General features: G+C 43.6%; 1 protein-coding gene across 6 annotated transcripts in view; it reads right to left on the reverse strand.

The window, feature by feature from the left end:
- Positions 1 to 335: 335 nt before the first annotated feature.
- Positions 336 to 14094, reverse strand: part of ndrg4 (NDRG family member 4) — a 33550-nt gene continuing 19791 nt past the window's right edge. For 4 of the 6 annotated variants that reach the window (XM_018739384.2, XM_018739387.2, XM_018739385.2 and 1 more), the window contains 14 exons: positions 13322 to 13427; positions 10642 to 10762; positions 10468 to 10530; positions 10195 to 10255; positions 9991 to 10077; positions 9512 to 9568; positions 8878 to 8981; positions 8590 to 8646; positions 8094 to 8145; positions 7359 to 7406; positions 5707 to 5742; positions 5081 to 5132; positions 4517 to 4555; positions 336 to 2458 (listed from right to left, as the gene is read on the reverse strand). In XM_018739384.2, coding sequence (XP_018594900.1) covers positions 2304 to 2458; positions 4517 to 4555; positions 5081 to 5132; positions 5707 to 5742; positions 7359 to 7406; positions 8094 to 8145; positions 8590 to 8646; positions 8878 to 8981; positions 9512 to 9568; positions 9991 to 10077; positions 10195 to 10255; positions 10468 to 10530; positions 10642 to 10762; positions 13322 to 13427 — 1038 coding nt within the window. In that variant the 3' untranslated portion in view covers positions 336 to 2303. The remainder of the gene's footprint in view (positions 2459 to 4516; positions 4556 to 5080; positions 5133 to 5706; positions 5743 to 7358; positions 7407 to 8093; positions 8146 to 8589; positions 8647 to 8877; positions 8982 to 9511; positions 9569 to 9990; positions 10078 to 10194; positions 10256 to 10467; positions 10531 to 10641; positions 10763 to 13321; positions 13428 to 14094) is intronic. The other 2 variants (XM_018739386.2, XM_018739389.2) reach the window with 1 other exon arrangement.

Raw genomic sequence — 14094 nt, forward strand, 5'->3', positions numbered from 1 at the left:
CAGAGCAAAATAAAGCTGGGTGCTATAGCATCAAATAAACAGTGAGTTACTGTCAGATCTCCAGGACACCAGAAACAGTACCAGTATCTGCATTGTGGCAGCAGTAAGAAAACAGGATCCTTCAGTTTAACTTCTGCAATTGATGCTGTTGTGGTGAGAGATCTAAACTGATGATTCATTTAAGACAGTAATACACGTGATGAGTGTCTACATTTATGCTCGACTCACGCATGTCACCTAGATAGACGGTAAATTTCGGTTAGTGCTAAATTTAATCATTATTTAAATGTTAAAAATAAATTTTATATTACCGAGCAATAATGTTTTCAAAATTCCTTTGCATGCACTCAAAAACATGTACAGTAACATAAAAGATTTTTGAAACAAACAAATTAATTACATATCGATTTTGTATGTGGAATTATTGTTCTGGATTATTCTGTTTCGACTAAATAAGGTTCAATAGGACCAAAATCAAAATGCTGCATTTCAGAAACAATTAATGAACACTTTTTTTGTAAATCCTAGGTTATGTAACCCAGACATGCAAATGTATTATTTTCATGGCTGTCAAGGATTCATAGGTAGCCTACAGCATAAAAATCTTTCTTTTTCCCCTTGAAAACAACTGTCAATTGAAGGGAATTATGCAGGATTGAATGCAAGTGAATATGGCTATATTATTTGTCTTCTTTCATGTATCTGCACTGTAAAATCTGTTTGCGTATGTGTGTCATATCTGTATGCCCGTGTGTTTCGGTTTTATTTGTTCAGAGGATATTCGAGCATGCGGTGCCATCTCTCCCCTTCTCTCTCGCTCCGTCTCCGTTCATGTCTATGTGTTATTTATACTTCCCCAGAGCACCCAACCACTGTCTGTGTGTGGCTTTGGCATTATTATCATTATTTAGGGCTGGGTGCTATGGGGAAAGGTGTTTCGCAAGACACCAATCTAGCCAGGACTCCCTGCTTCCAGTGGGGTCTGCCTGGGCTCCAAGGCCTGGTTTGGTTTGTATTGGAAGGTGATTGTCAATGTAAAGACCCCAGCACACCACTCCCTGGCAGTGCACACACCTCTCTTTGGACCCACTGGAACAGGGAGCTTTCCAGACCTGGTTCTGCAGAGCCTTAACCGATGTACAGGAGGGTACGGGTGTCGAACGGCTACTCGGTTGGTTGAGGCAGCTGGGACATGTTTCAGTGCTGTACATGTACAGATGGGTCTCTTCAATCTAAAACTGAATTCTCATATGACCAATAAAGACCTTCTAAGAGCACTACAAGCCTGTTCTTCTCAATCACTCACTCAATCACTCACCCAATCAGGTATACAGAACATTGAAACCATATGGAGTGGTTTTAACAGTATAAAGCGCCATGTGACAGCATGCCGTGTCAATATTCAAACAACATCAATGCTTCTCTATCATTTTTAAATAACTGCCTACAGAAAAAAAATCCACGAAATGTTAATTTTCTAGGCTCTAATTCCGATTTCACTGCACGGTTAGTGTTTTAAAACTACCTGTCTCCACTTTGAACTAGCATTTCGTGATGGTGGACTTCAGAGGATGTTTCCGTCTTTGTTTCTGAATACAGCGTGATGCTCTCAGTCAGCAGGCTATGTTACCGCACTACCACAACAGGCTATGTAGGCGGTAAAGCCGTGAAACATGTCATACCGCAAGAGATGGAGAGGGGTTAGGGGGAGGGGTCATGGTGGCGTGGTGGCGGTTAATACGTGCTGCCATGTACCAGGCCCTGGGCACTCCCTTCAAGTGCCATGTCCAACATCGGTGCCACTTTGGTCAGTCATGGAAGAGAAGGATCTGCTACAGAATGGCCCTGGTACACTCCTAACGCATGACCTGAAAACTCCAGAAATTACTGCTACAATAAAGCCTTCTAAAATCCTTCTTAAGATATAATTTCCATAAAGCATGACTTTATGCACACTGTGTTTAACCATCTACGGCCTCAAGCAGAAGTCATCCTGAATACTTCAGAAACTTATTTTTTGCATTGATGTTATACCCCCCTCCTGCAACACTTGACACAAGAAATGAAATGAATTTTAGGGAACAGGAAGCAGTCATTGAGGAAATGTTTGGGTGTGGGTGGGAAGACACTGGACAAAAGTAGAAAAAAGGTTATGTAAAACAAAGTGCTTGCTAAATCTAAGGTTTCATAGGAGGTGGCGGTGAGCAAAGGGGAGTTGTGCAAAGAGAGGAGGAAAAGGAGCTGATGGGGTGCAGGTTGCATCCAAGGAGATCTCCTGGCCCTTGCTCCCAGTCCCAAGGCCCTCAGCAAGAGACCTCCATAGTATGGTTGAGCTGGCCCACGGCATCGCTGCTGTCCGAGTGGGTGCAGGGGCGGTTGCGGGAGCCGTCGATGGAACCGGCGCTGGTGAGCGAAGCGGTCCGTGAGCGAGCCAGTCGAGTCATGCTGGCGGAGGGCACTGTAGGACAGGAAGCAGGGAGCAGGGAGAGTCATGAAAATCAAGAGAAGTCTGGACCATCAACTGCAGAGAATCTCAAGAACTGTTGAAAATGAGGGAACTAGATACATCCAAATATTCCTTGAATGATTTTGAGGCAGTCACACAGCGTGCATACAAAATTGAAAAGCGGTTAAATGAAAAGGAGCACACATAAATATAAATGTATATTTGTATGAACATATAAATGAACAATTTATAATGCTGAAAGGGTCAGTAAAATCAATAAATGAGCTACAGTAAACACACTTATCCACTTACTAAACAGTTTTCTCTTAATTATAAGTGATTGGTTTGAAAGTGCTGAAAAGAACATTAATCCACTTTACGAAGCAGAAAAAAATTGGAACGCAAATGTCATGCAGCAGTGACCAAGTGAAGAGCACAGCCAAGGTAATGTCTACACAACTGCTGTGATTTACTGTATAACCCTTGTTCATACCATGCCAAACCGCTGGCTCACTTCAGAGGCCTTTCAGTTGCTTTTAATGCATGCCAAGCTGCACCATACAGCACAAAAAATTACCCCCTTTCTCACGACGTACCAGCATGGTTTTACGAGACCAGGAGGCGGGGTTGTGTAGCTATGCCAATACTTGTATAGCTGTCACATATTTTGCTTATGACCCATATTTCAGTTTGGGCTGATACTGCTGTGCAGAAACAGCTCTATTTCTCAATTTTAAAATTGAAAATAGAATCCAAAAAATTTGATGCTCACAAAGACTATTGCTTTCCCTCTAACTTGTTATATAAGATTACTAAAACAGTGCTCATATTTAAAAGAAAATGAAATAAAAATGTAATACAAACAATGAAAAACATGTCATAGTTCCACGGAACATCAAAGAAGGTTTAGGATATGATCATTTCATTTTTATCCAGTCAATGCTGACATGCTGGTGCTCCCTCTTAATTATACAGTTCTGTTTTCTGCCCCAGAGCTATTTGGACCACTGAGTCTGTCTTTCCTTGCTCTTTATATCAGTATATTCCACTCCTCATCTTGCTAGTATTACATAAAATGTCTTATACTTCAGATTCATCAATATTTAAAACTACATTCATCAAATACAATGGTGGTGGAAGCACCCCTGGGCAAGGTCCGAACCGCCCACCCCAGACGGGGCGCGGGGAACCGGAGCCTAACCCGGCACACAGGGCGTAAGGCCGGAGGGGGAGGGGACACACCCAGGAAGGGACGCCAGTCCGTCGCAAGGCACCCCAAGCGGGACTTGAACCCCAGGCCCACCAAAGAGCAGAACCTGGACCAACCCACTGCGCCACCGCACCCCCTCATCAAATACAATATCTAACTTATTATTATTTATTCCAGTCTGTTATTTTTTCATAAATAAAAGACAAGAATGTGAGAATTATACCAAGGACTTAACAAATTTTTCTCAATGTTTCTATAAAAATGTCACAAAACCCCACTTCCTCACTACATGGTCTGAGCTGTTTTTAGCAGTGCAAATGCAAATGGCGCTGCATTGTCAGGCAATACTTGGTGTGGGTGGTGGGGGGGTTTCGTCCTACACTCGGGTGGGTGGAGAGGTCCGAAAGGAGGAGTGACATGAAATCATGCAAATTTCCACAATGTCTCAGTTTGAATATTTTGCATCGAGAGTGCAGTTAAACACGACGGACTCTTCGGTCTTGCTCTTTAAAATCTCAGCACATCCGCAACTCCAGGGCAACTCCGTGTGCAAGCACTTCTCATAAAACCGCTCGTGTTTTATGAAGCATGTAAACATGGTTCAGCCCAGTGGAGAAGACAGTACATGGCAGAGAAGTTCTGGACAAACCAGACACCGTGCAGGGCACTGAAGAGGGCATTTAAGGAGAAATTAAAATATCGACACTGGTTGAGAAAAACAAACCTCAAAAGATAAAGAGCAGAGTTTAGGCTAAAACACAAAACAAACAGAAACAAAAGTGCAATAAATTAAAAGAGCAGAAGACAGTCAAAACTCAGTGCCTGGATGTGGGGGGGGACAAGTAAACAAGAGGAAGTACCTGGCCCCCCACTCAACCTTCGATCCTTTATATACGCAACTGATGGGAGCAGGGGAGACACAAAGGGCAAGAATTAACATAACTCCAGACAACACACACTTCTCTAAGGCACAGCTCAAGCACACAAAACACACCACGGTTTACGAGAGAGTGCGGACAGGACAATGACTTTGATATACCAAGAGAGAAGGCTAACCCTAGAAGTGCCACGATCACCTGTGTGTTATACCTTTCTAGGAAGAGGAAAAGTACACCTAAAGAGACAATGCAGTGGCAATAACAGAGGAAACCCTGGACAGTTAAGTGTCTCTCAGAACTAGTCCATTCAATCCTTGTCACTTTCCACCACTGGATGCTGACACATTGAATTTCACCTCATCTTCTACCACAGTGAAGCGCTCGGCACTTAGAGATTCATTTACAGCCGCGAGAGCCGGATAATCGAGAAGCTTGCGGGAGGAAGACTGTGACATCTCCACGCATGCTTTCCCTCATGGTCTCCTTCTGTATTTCGGTCATATTTTCAGACCTGATGACTCTCCAGAACATTAAGAAAGCACTTACTGTAGCCCATTCCCTGGAGGAAGTATTTGAAAGCCTCAGTGAGTTTCCCAGGCTAAAAAAAAAACATATATTTTATGACGTTCAATAGTACATTACACTTTCATGAGAGATACACTAAACATACATTGTTTCTGTACACAAAATCAGCATTCTCAGAGAAGACAGAAAGCAAACATTGCCCAAAGAGGTACCCAAGAGGTACCACAAGAGATTACAAAGGTATTGAGAGTGTGGCGAGAGTAATGTGTGCTTAATTGTGTTATTTCCCATATTTTTACCTTGAGTGTTGAGTTACTGAACCAAGTGGGTGCCTGACTGCTTTTACACTACCGCTTTAAATCTGTTCATCTTTCTGTTTATTGTACCAACCACACCACTGCACTACTGTATATTTCATAGCATTCTTACTCTATAGTGTTATTCCATAGTGTTCTTAGTTTAGTAATTAGTTATTGTGGTAACAGTATGTGTTGTATATGTTGTCCTCTGTGTCACACCATGGTCCAGGAGAAATGTTATTTCACTCTGATGTATATTCTAAACATATTGTGCAAATGACAAAGCTGACTTTGACTGTACGCAAGAAGCGAAAGGGTTAATAAAACCTCACATGGGCACTCACAGACCTGTGTGACCTGGGGCAGTCCACCAGAATCAGCCATCTGTGGGAGGAGGAAAAGAGCAAGAGAAAGATCTTTAAACGTCACAATGTATTTGTTCTTTTTATTTCTACTTATTTTTTTATTTTGCAGTAAGCCCACCTTGGATACGCAGATGATGACAATGAGAAAGCTGAGTGGATTTTTTTATTCCTTTCTAAATATAACAAGGCAATTAACTGACGAATGTACTGCATCACCTACGTGAGTCAATTTAATATAATTTGATTGATTGATTGACCATCAATCAAATTATATCAAATCAAATTTGATTCAAGATCAATCAATGGCAGATGGAAGCCCTCCAGCAAACTCTAAGGCCAAACAGAAAGTACACCAAAAATCCTATCAAACGCACAACCAGCGTAATACTTCTGACTTCCAAAACACTCTTTACATTCCGTTAAACTACGATCCTTCTTCAAGGCATTTAGAAGCTTTAAAACTGTCATTTAATTATTGATGTAAAGCTAAAAAGCTCATCTAAAAGCCCAGTGTCCTGTGTATATAGTTGCGATGGTGTACATGGCACTGAACAGAGACCTTGTACCGTACTGTTGCTTTCAAAAATCCTAACCCAGAAATTCATTCATTTGAAATTCCACACAAAAGGTGTACAAAGAACAAAGATGCACATTCATTTTGCACTATTTATGATCATACTGTGCTACGGATAACTTTAAGCTTGCTCTCTTATTACCATGTAATAACTTAAGGATAACATGACTACAAAGGGGTGAAAAACTATGTTTGGCCACAATGTCTGCTGCAAATACTACACAAATTGACAAAACACTTGGTTCACCACAACGGTCAGTTTGCCTCCACTGAACGCTGGTTAAAGCTCAGGTTATTGTATAGACATAACTGTGCACTGCAAGGATGAACCACGTTAAACTTGCAGCCACTGATATATGGAAGAATGTGATGTATCAAGAAATCTATCAGTTAATTAATTCACTTTACTCAAATTTTTCCCACACTCATGTGGGGAAAATACTTGTACTTGTACTCATATTTTTCTCTTAGTATTTATTTCTCACATCTTCATTTATTTACTTTTAAAATAAAGAATATAGAGCAGTTGATAGTGTCAAGATTAAGAATATTGGCCTGCAATGTGTAGTACCCTTAATCAAGACACTTACCCTGAATTGACACAATATGAACAGCCTGCTGTACAAATGGTTAAACGATGGAAAAGATCATTGGGCCTGATGGTCATAAACTGATTAAAGCTGTCTCCTCCCACAAAGCCTCCAGTTTTCCACCCTGCTCCTACTGTGGAACCCTTGAGCAAGGTACATTTTTCTACCACACTCTGGTTAAAAAAAAACATAGCAAACTGTGCCGACGGGTAAATCGTTGTTAGCGGCTTAGTATAACCTAATGCTGTCAGTTACTTTGGAGAAATATCTATACATAACTGTTGTAGCAGAAATTGCACTCCTGCTGTGTTTGGAATAGGGAAATTGTTCACTCTAAAAGGGGGTACCAATGTTATGTTTCAGCTCACATGTACGAAGCCCTGAAAATTAAAAATTTGTCTAATCAGACTGGCTGTTAATATATGTGTTAGGTCGGCTTGATGACATTTAACGATTTAAAATTATTCATACCTTCAGAAAGGTGGTATTAGTAGGATCCAGCTTGGAATTGCACTCAACCTTGATAAAAGACACAAAAAATGTCACCAGAAATGTGGAAGAAAGCAAGGAAATGGAGAGAAAAAAAAGAGAGAGAGAGGAGAGAAAAACAGGCAATTTAGAGGCCATAACAGTGGGAGAGACAGAGGGAAGGTAAACGGAAGATGGAGAGAGCGGAGAATGAACGCTTCCTGCTGAGAGGGTCCTGATGCTGCACAAGAGAGGGGCTGAGACACGATAAGGACAGAAAGGGGGGGTTGTTGATGACCCAGATGACGCAGTCTGCTGCAGTGATGAGTCACGCCATCGTGCAGAAGGCTGCGCCACCGCCTACAAACACAGCACCCTCGCTGCCATGCAGGCATGTCTGTCTAGCTACCCCCTTGACCTCTGTCTCCTCAGAACCATGAGCCAATCGGAAACATGCTCCCCCCCCAGTGAAAAAGATGAAAATACATACATCTATTTTCCAGCAGGATGCAAAAAAAAAATAGCCATCATCCTCCACTCTTCCAACCGCATGAAGGAATTTGCAGGCGGTGTCATTTTACCACCGTGTGCCGGGATATATCGTTTTTGCTGACCCACTTCTGTTTTTGTGAATTAAGGTCGAGGAGTATTCTTGTTGAGCCCGCAACGCTTTAGCAAGCTGCACCGCTGGGTGGCAAGGAGACAGCGGAAGAAACGAGGAGAAGGAGACCGTCTTACCACTCCTTCTTCAGCAGGGGCATTATCACCAACAACCAGCATGACTGGGCACCTGCGGAGAGGACACAAGTACGATATCACAAAAACAGCCGTACTCCAGAATAACTGAAATTTATCGGCACGAAAGTACACATTTATCTACATAGCTCTGGTAGCGTGTGCAGCTAATCCAGCAACTCTTTATACTTCCGTTTCATCTTTACCGTAGAGCCTAGGCCAGGCATGCAAGGATAAATTTGTGCCCAAACACGACGCTTTGAACACCCCTTGTCCCATACGAGGTCGCGAGGAGCAGGAGCCAAACCCGGCAACACGGGGCGTAAGGCTGGAGTGGGAGGGGACGCACCCAGGACGGGACACCAGTCTGTCGCAAGGCACCCCGAGCGGGACTCGAACTTCAGACCCACCGGAGAGCAGGAGCCGGTCAAACCCACTGTGCCACCACGTTCCCCTAAACACTGGCCACCAAAGCTGTACACTGGGATGTGGGATTTACCGGATAGTCTTGGCATTCAGCACGGTTCCAGTGCGGCTCATCTCCAGATCTCGACGGCTATAAGAGGCATGAAGGGGATGAGACACGCTTCGTGCACTTGACACTTGCACATTCCATCAGTCCTACACCGACTATATGTGAAAGTCACATTCTGCTCAAGAAGAGTCACCAGGTGAAGGAAACTGACATTAAGGAAAAGGCCATGAGTGTGTGAAGAGCATGTGAAAGTAAATGGAGTGGTTCACAGCACTGTATGTGTCTACATTTCAATGTGTGTGTGAGAGACACCTGTTGTACATATTCCAGAAAAGCTGCAGATTGAACTGGTTGATAGTATTGTTGATCTGCTGTCGGTAGCTCTGCACCAGCTCTGTGTTGTTCATCAGCTCCTCCTGTGGACAGAAGTGGAATTGCGGAAACCTTAAAAACCTGCCTCACAGGTGGGGAAGACAGGTGTGTGAGAGCAATGAAGTAATGATTCCGTGGCGATGTGCCATAATGACGCAGCTGTGTTCATCGGTTGCGTTCATTGACGAGTAAAGCCGGGCAGACATGCAGGTGCTGAAGTGCGGCAGCACGGTGGCGCAGCAGGTCGAGCTGCCGGATGTGGGCTTGATCCCCGCTCAGTCTGTGTGGAGTTTGCATTTTCCCCGTGTCTGTGTTGGTTTCCTCCGGGTGCTCTGGTTTCCTCCCACAGTCCAAAAACATGCAGTTCAGGTTCACCCATAGTGTGTGAGTGACAGAGAGAATGTGTTCCACTGATGTATGGATGAGTGATCCAGTGTAAGTAGTGTATCTAGCAGTGTAAGTCAGCGCGGTGAATAAGGTGCGTGGGCTGGTAACGCTACATAGAGTTCATTGGAAGTCACTTTGGAGAAAAGCGTCTGCTAAATAAACGTAAATGTGCATTTGTACTGCTCACCTGACTGAAGAGATGGGGCAGCACCGTGTCAGGCAGGGTGCTTGTGAGGCCAGATAGCTGGGAAGAGGACAGTAGGAGATGTTCACTTAACTGAGAACAGCCAAGCGGCACAATATATGGGTGATCCTTGAAAGGATGCCTGTCTTTTTCTCTTTATTTGAAAAACACATTTTGAGACCTATATTGATATAACTGTCACCACATAAGTATCTGTGCTCTCTTCTTTCTACTGATTTCCTTTCAGTTTCTTTACCATCATTTCTGTCCCTTCTAAAGGGACAAAATGCCTGCCTTTGCAGCAGGAGGAACTGTCCTCACAGATTTGACTCTTGTTGATTCAAACATCGACAGTTGAAGGCCTTGTGACTCCCTATGTATCTGTATGTATGTTGTCATGGAGATGGGCAGGTGCAAGTCACTGTGACTGTGACTGTGTCAGTGTGTCAGAGGTTCTCAGATAGAACCACTGCTCTACTGACCTTACTGGCTGCCCAGTCAATCCAGCCCTTTCCATTGGGGTCAATGTTCAGTAGAACAAGGCCCTCCACCAGATCTGGAAAAATGAGCTGCGGAGGAGGATGGAGAAAAAAAAAAGCCACAAGTGTAAAAAATAAGAAAGAAATCAGATAAAAGAAAACTCAAAGAAACAAATGAATCATTTTAAAGACATATTATCATCTTACAGCAAATTTCGCCAGGATGTAGGCACCAGCGCCAACTCCAATTCCTACGATGCTCTTAAATCTGAAAAAAGCGCAGGGGTCGACACAAAAGGAACAAAAAATGTCACTGGACCAGAATTTCTGGCAAGACTACCTTCCATGTATATATAAATGAAATACCACATTTTTTTTGCATCATAAAAAAACTGCAGTATGTATGTTAAAAATAGTTTCTATATTTCCTCTTTTTGCTGCATGGTTCCAGGCAGTGGAAATACACTCTCCCACACTCACCCAAAGTGCTGCACAACACTGGGCAGCATGCCTGCCAGCTGGTCCATCGTGGGGTACTGGTACCTTTAGAAAGACCACAGGCATGCCAGTCAATGCCAGGGCAACGGGACATAGGCAGGCGTTTCGGTCAATCAAAAAGCAAGGTTACAGGGGTTTAAGACAATGGAAACTTACCCCTGGGGAAACTGGGAGGCTCCTATTTGCTGCCCAGGGGCATCCACATGGCATACCACAAAGTGCTTAGTGATCTCCTGCATGTCCTCATTTTGGAAGAATGCATTGAAGCACAGCTTGTCTGAAAGTGACAAAAATGGACCACAGCTTGAAGTGCCTGGGCATGAAAGAATCCAATTGTGTAACTGGTAACTTTCAATCTGTAAAATGAGATTTTTTTTCCTTGGATTGCAGAAACATTAATTTGACCCAAGATCACCATGTAACAGACTAGGTTTCATACTAAGAAAACATCTTACTGAATTCTGAGGGAAAAGAGAACATCTCACCAAGCTGACTCTAAGAGCAAACCCTGACAGATGGTATGAGAGTGTGTGAATAAGGACCACATTAGAGGTGGATTAACTTGGCTTCCGGCATTCAAAGCATGTGACCTAGATGCCCACCAAGCATGACAGCGGAGACACAGGGCCATGGATCTTTCATCAGGATTTTTCAGCTTCCATTGGTTTTTCCTTCAACTTGTGTCCCTCCTTCACATGATGCTGGTAATGAGGCAGACTGACAAACTATCGGTCTCTACCAGCGACCAACCACCTTCCCAGCACCTCCATAATGAATGGCTCCAAAAGTTGGGGAGTCATTAAATCACAAAAGCCAAGATGTAAAAAGACGTCTAACATCCATACATCCTGTACCCACACAGATGAGGAGACTGAAGCAATCAAGTCAACGTAATTCGACTCACGTGTGATTCAACTGATGCAGTAAGAGAAGCCGAAAAGGGCTTTGTAGAATGTGTCCTAAACGTGCACAAGTGAGAATTCAAAGTCCTCCACTTTCAATGGCTATTCGTTTTGTTCAACATTTACTGAAGCTCCATAAGCACGATGGCTACATTCGTTGCTCTGTACCGTGCACCTCAAGCCTCTTGTTACAAAAGCAAAGAAGATCATCTTTAGATATATGTGCACGTAGCTAGGTCATTGTTCAAGGACACAATGATGTCAGTCTTTTTACTCGAGTAGAGTAAAGTAAATTCCTTTTCAACATGGAAAAAAAAGATTAATTGTACCATTTGTTCAGCACTGAGCCGTCGTAAAGCACTGTCATATTGTTTCCTGAGATGTACGCGCCTTTGGAGAAAAGCATTTGCTAAAAGAATAATTGTTCTGTTCATGTGCATGTATTTCACATAATTCTCCTGAGATGTCCTTTCCCTATCCTTTCTCCCCTTCACCTTCTTTTTCAGCTGCAACCACTGAGTCAGGTTGCATTGTGCTGGAAACACACCGTGCATACTAATGCACACATCTGCTGCAGAAGCGAGCATCAAGAACAACGGATCAACTGCAGCGCTTACACCCTCCCACCCCCCACCCACCCAGACCAGATTGCCGCATGATGGGGATGTTTTTCTGACCTACATTCTGTCCCTTTCCACACCCCCACCCCGGACGGAAGCATGCGGAGCTGCTTGAAGAGAACAAGCGGAGGAGGACGATGGAGGAATGAAGGACAGTGAGAGGAGGGGCTGAGGATTCAGTAAAGGAGCATTTGTCCACCACATCAAGGAATGATGACACACATTGGACAGAGAGTCTGCTGTTTTTACGAAACACATCCTTATTGGGCATGATCACCTTGAACAGCATTACTGCAGATAAACAGAACTTCCAGGTTCATAAGAGACAAGTATATTTAAAAATGGTTTCAATCACAGTTTCATAACTCCAATTCCTGTACACAGAATACGCCATCATAAAATTTTATGCAATGACTGGGAGATGCATTTCTGGGTTAACTCATGAGCTACACCCTCCACCCCTCACCCCCCACCTAGCACACTGGCCTACTTTCAGCTCACTACTGTAGGCTGCTGAACCACACCTCACACTCTCTGCCATCATGTACCAATTACTGAGTACTTACACCAAGCAGAGCAGTTTGGCTGAAAGTGGTCCAGGGCATGGGGGGGAGGGGGACAGCAATGTTTGTCACCAGCCAGACGTTGCACACATCAGTGTGAGAATTACCAGATGTACCCGAGTCTACAATTACCACCTTGCGAGTGCAAACAGGGGCTGAGCTCTATGAGTGTGAACCGCACAGCAGCTGAAGCTTTAACCAACTGAAAAGTAAATAACACTGGTATCTTCAGCTGTTGTGTCACTTGGAGGGTTTTCTTTTTATGTGGTTTTTTCAATCATTGCACTGTGAAGAGTGGACAGCGGCTCAGCATGTAGTACAGAGTACATTTTGTCAACAAATGACTATTAATGTGTTGAGGCTACCAATCCCAAGGTTGGCATTTTGTGGTCAAAGGTGTCACCTTGGGCTCAAGGTACGCAGGTTCAAATACCACCTCCTGTTGTAGTAACCCTGAGCAAGGTGCTTAATCTACATTGTTCCAATAAAAATGATCCTGCTTTAGAAATCTTGCAAATCATCATAAGCAGCTGTAAAGTGCAAGTTGGAGAAAATTTGGAGCTAAGTAAATTGTGAGTTATGTACATGCAATTAATATGCGAACTATTTGAAATTCAGGATGTTACAGATCGAAATAAGCAGTTACAATTGCCAAAAAGGGACAGAGCTCAGCAAGAACACCAGTAGGTCAGTAGGTGGTAGGTACCCTGAAGACTGCAGAGAACAGGGTCATTGAAGGAAAAGTACTTACGGTTGAGCCCCACATCATGGTAGGTCAGGATTGCTGGTCTGTTCCCCTTGGGTGCACCCTTAATTACAACATGGATCATACCATAGGGTGTCTCAACGTCATGTTCCTGCAGAACAACATAGACACAGAATGATGAACTTGAAACCCGTGCAGAGACATGTTATGAGTTTGTTTATGGTTTGTTTACTGACCAGTAAACTGGTCTATGAGGAACGTGAGAAGAAGTTCTGACCACTGGCACCACTCTATCCCAACATCTTGTACCTTGCTTATCTGACCACCCGGGATATACAGGGTGGAGATGTTACCCTGATATGCCACCATCGGCTTTTCGCCAATCTGTACCCAGAGCTACCCACAGAACCTCAAAAAACATCTTTGCCAACTCCGACACCAACAACTCACATTGCGATACACAAAAAGCGCCACCTCGGAGTAGTAATTCACACACACACACACACACACACACACACACACACACACACACACACACACACACACACACTTCTGTGGAGACTGACACACCAAAAGCTACCATGAAGACCATCTGGCCACTTCTATCTCACATAAATATTCAGGGCTCCTACTGGGACATGGACAGCCTTGTCCATTGAACTGTCTGCACTGACCCACATACAGTATGTGTTCCACTGCTTAAAGGAATGCACATGCTAAAGCTGCCACAGGCTATCAGAGGGCATGGAACCACACGGTGCCTGTCATGCTTCCAATTATGAGGGAAAGAACTATCTGTTCCACTTTTCACACTGTGC

The sequence above is a fragment of the Scleropages formosus genome, chromosome 7 (assembly GCF_900964775.1).
Source record: "Scleropages formosus chromosome 7, fSclFor1.1, whole genome shotgun sequence".
In the NCBI taxonomy this organism is placed as follows: domain Eukaryota; kingdom Metazoa; phylum Chordata; class Actinopteri; order Osteoglossiformes; family Osteoglossidae; genus Scleropages; species Scleropages formosus.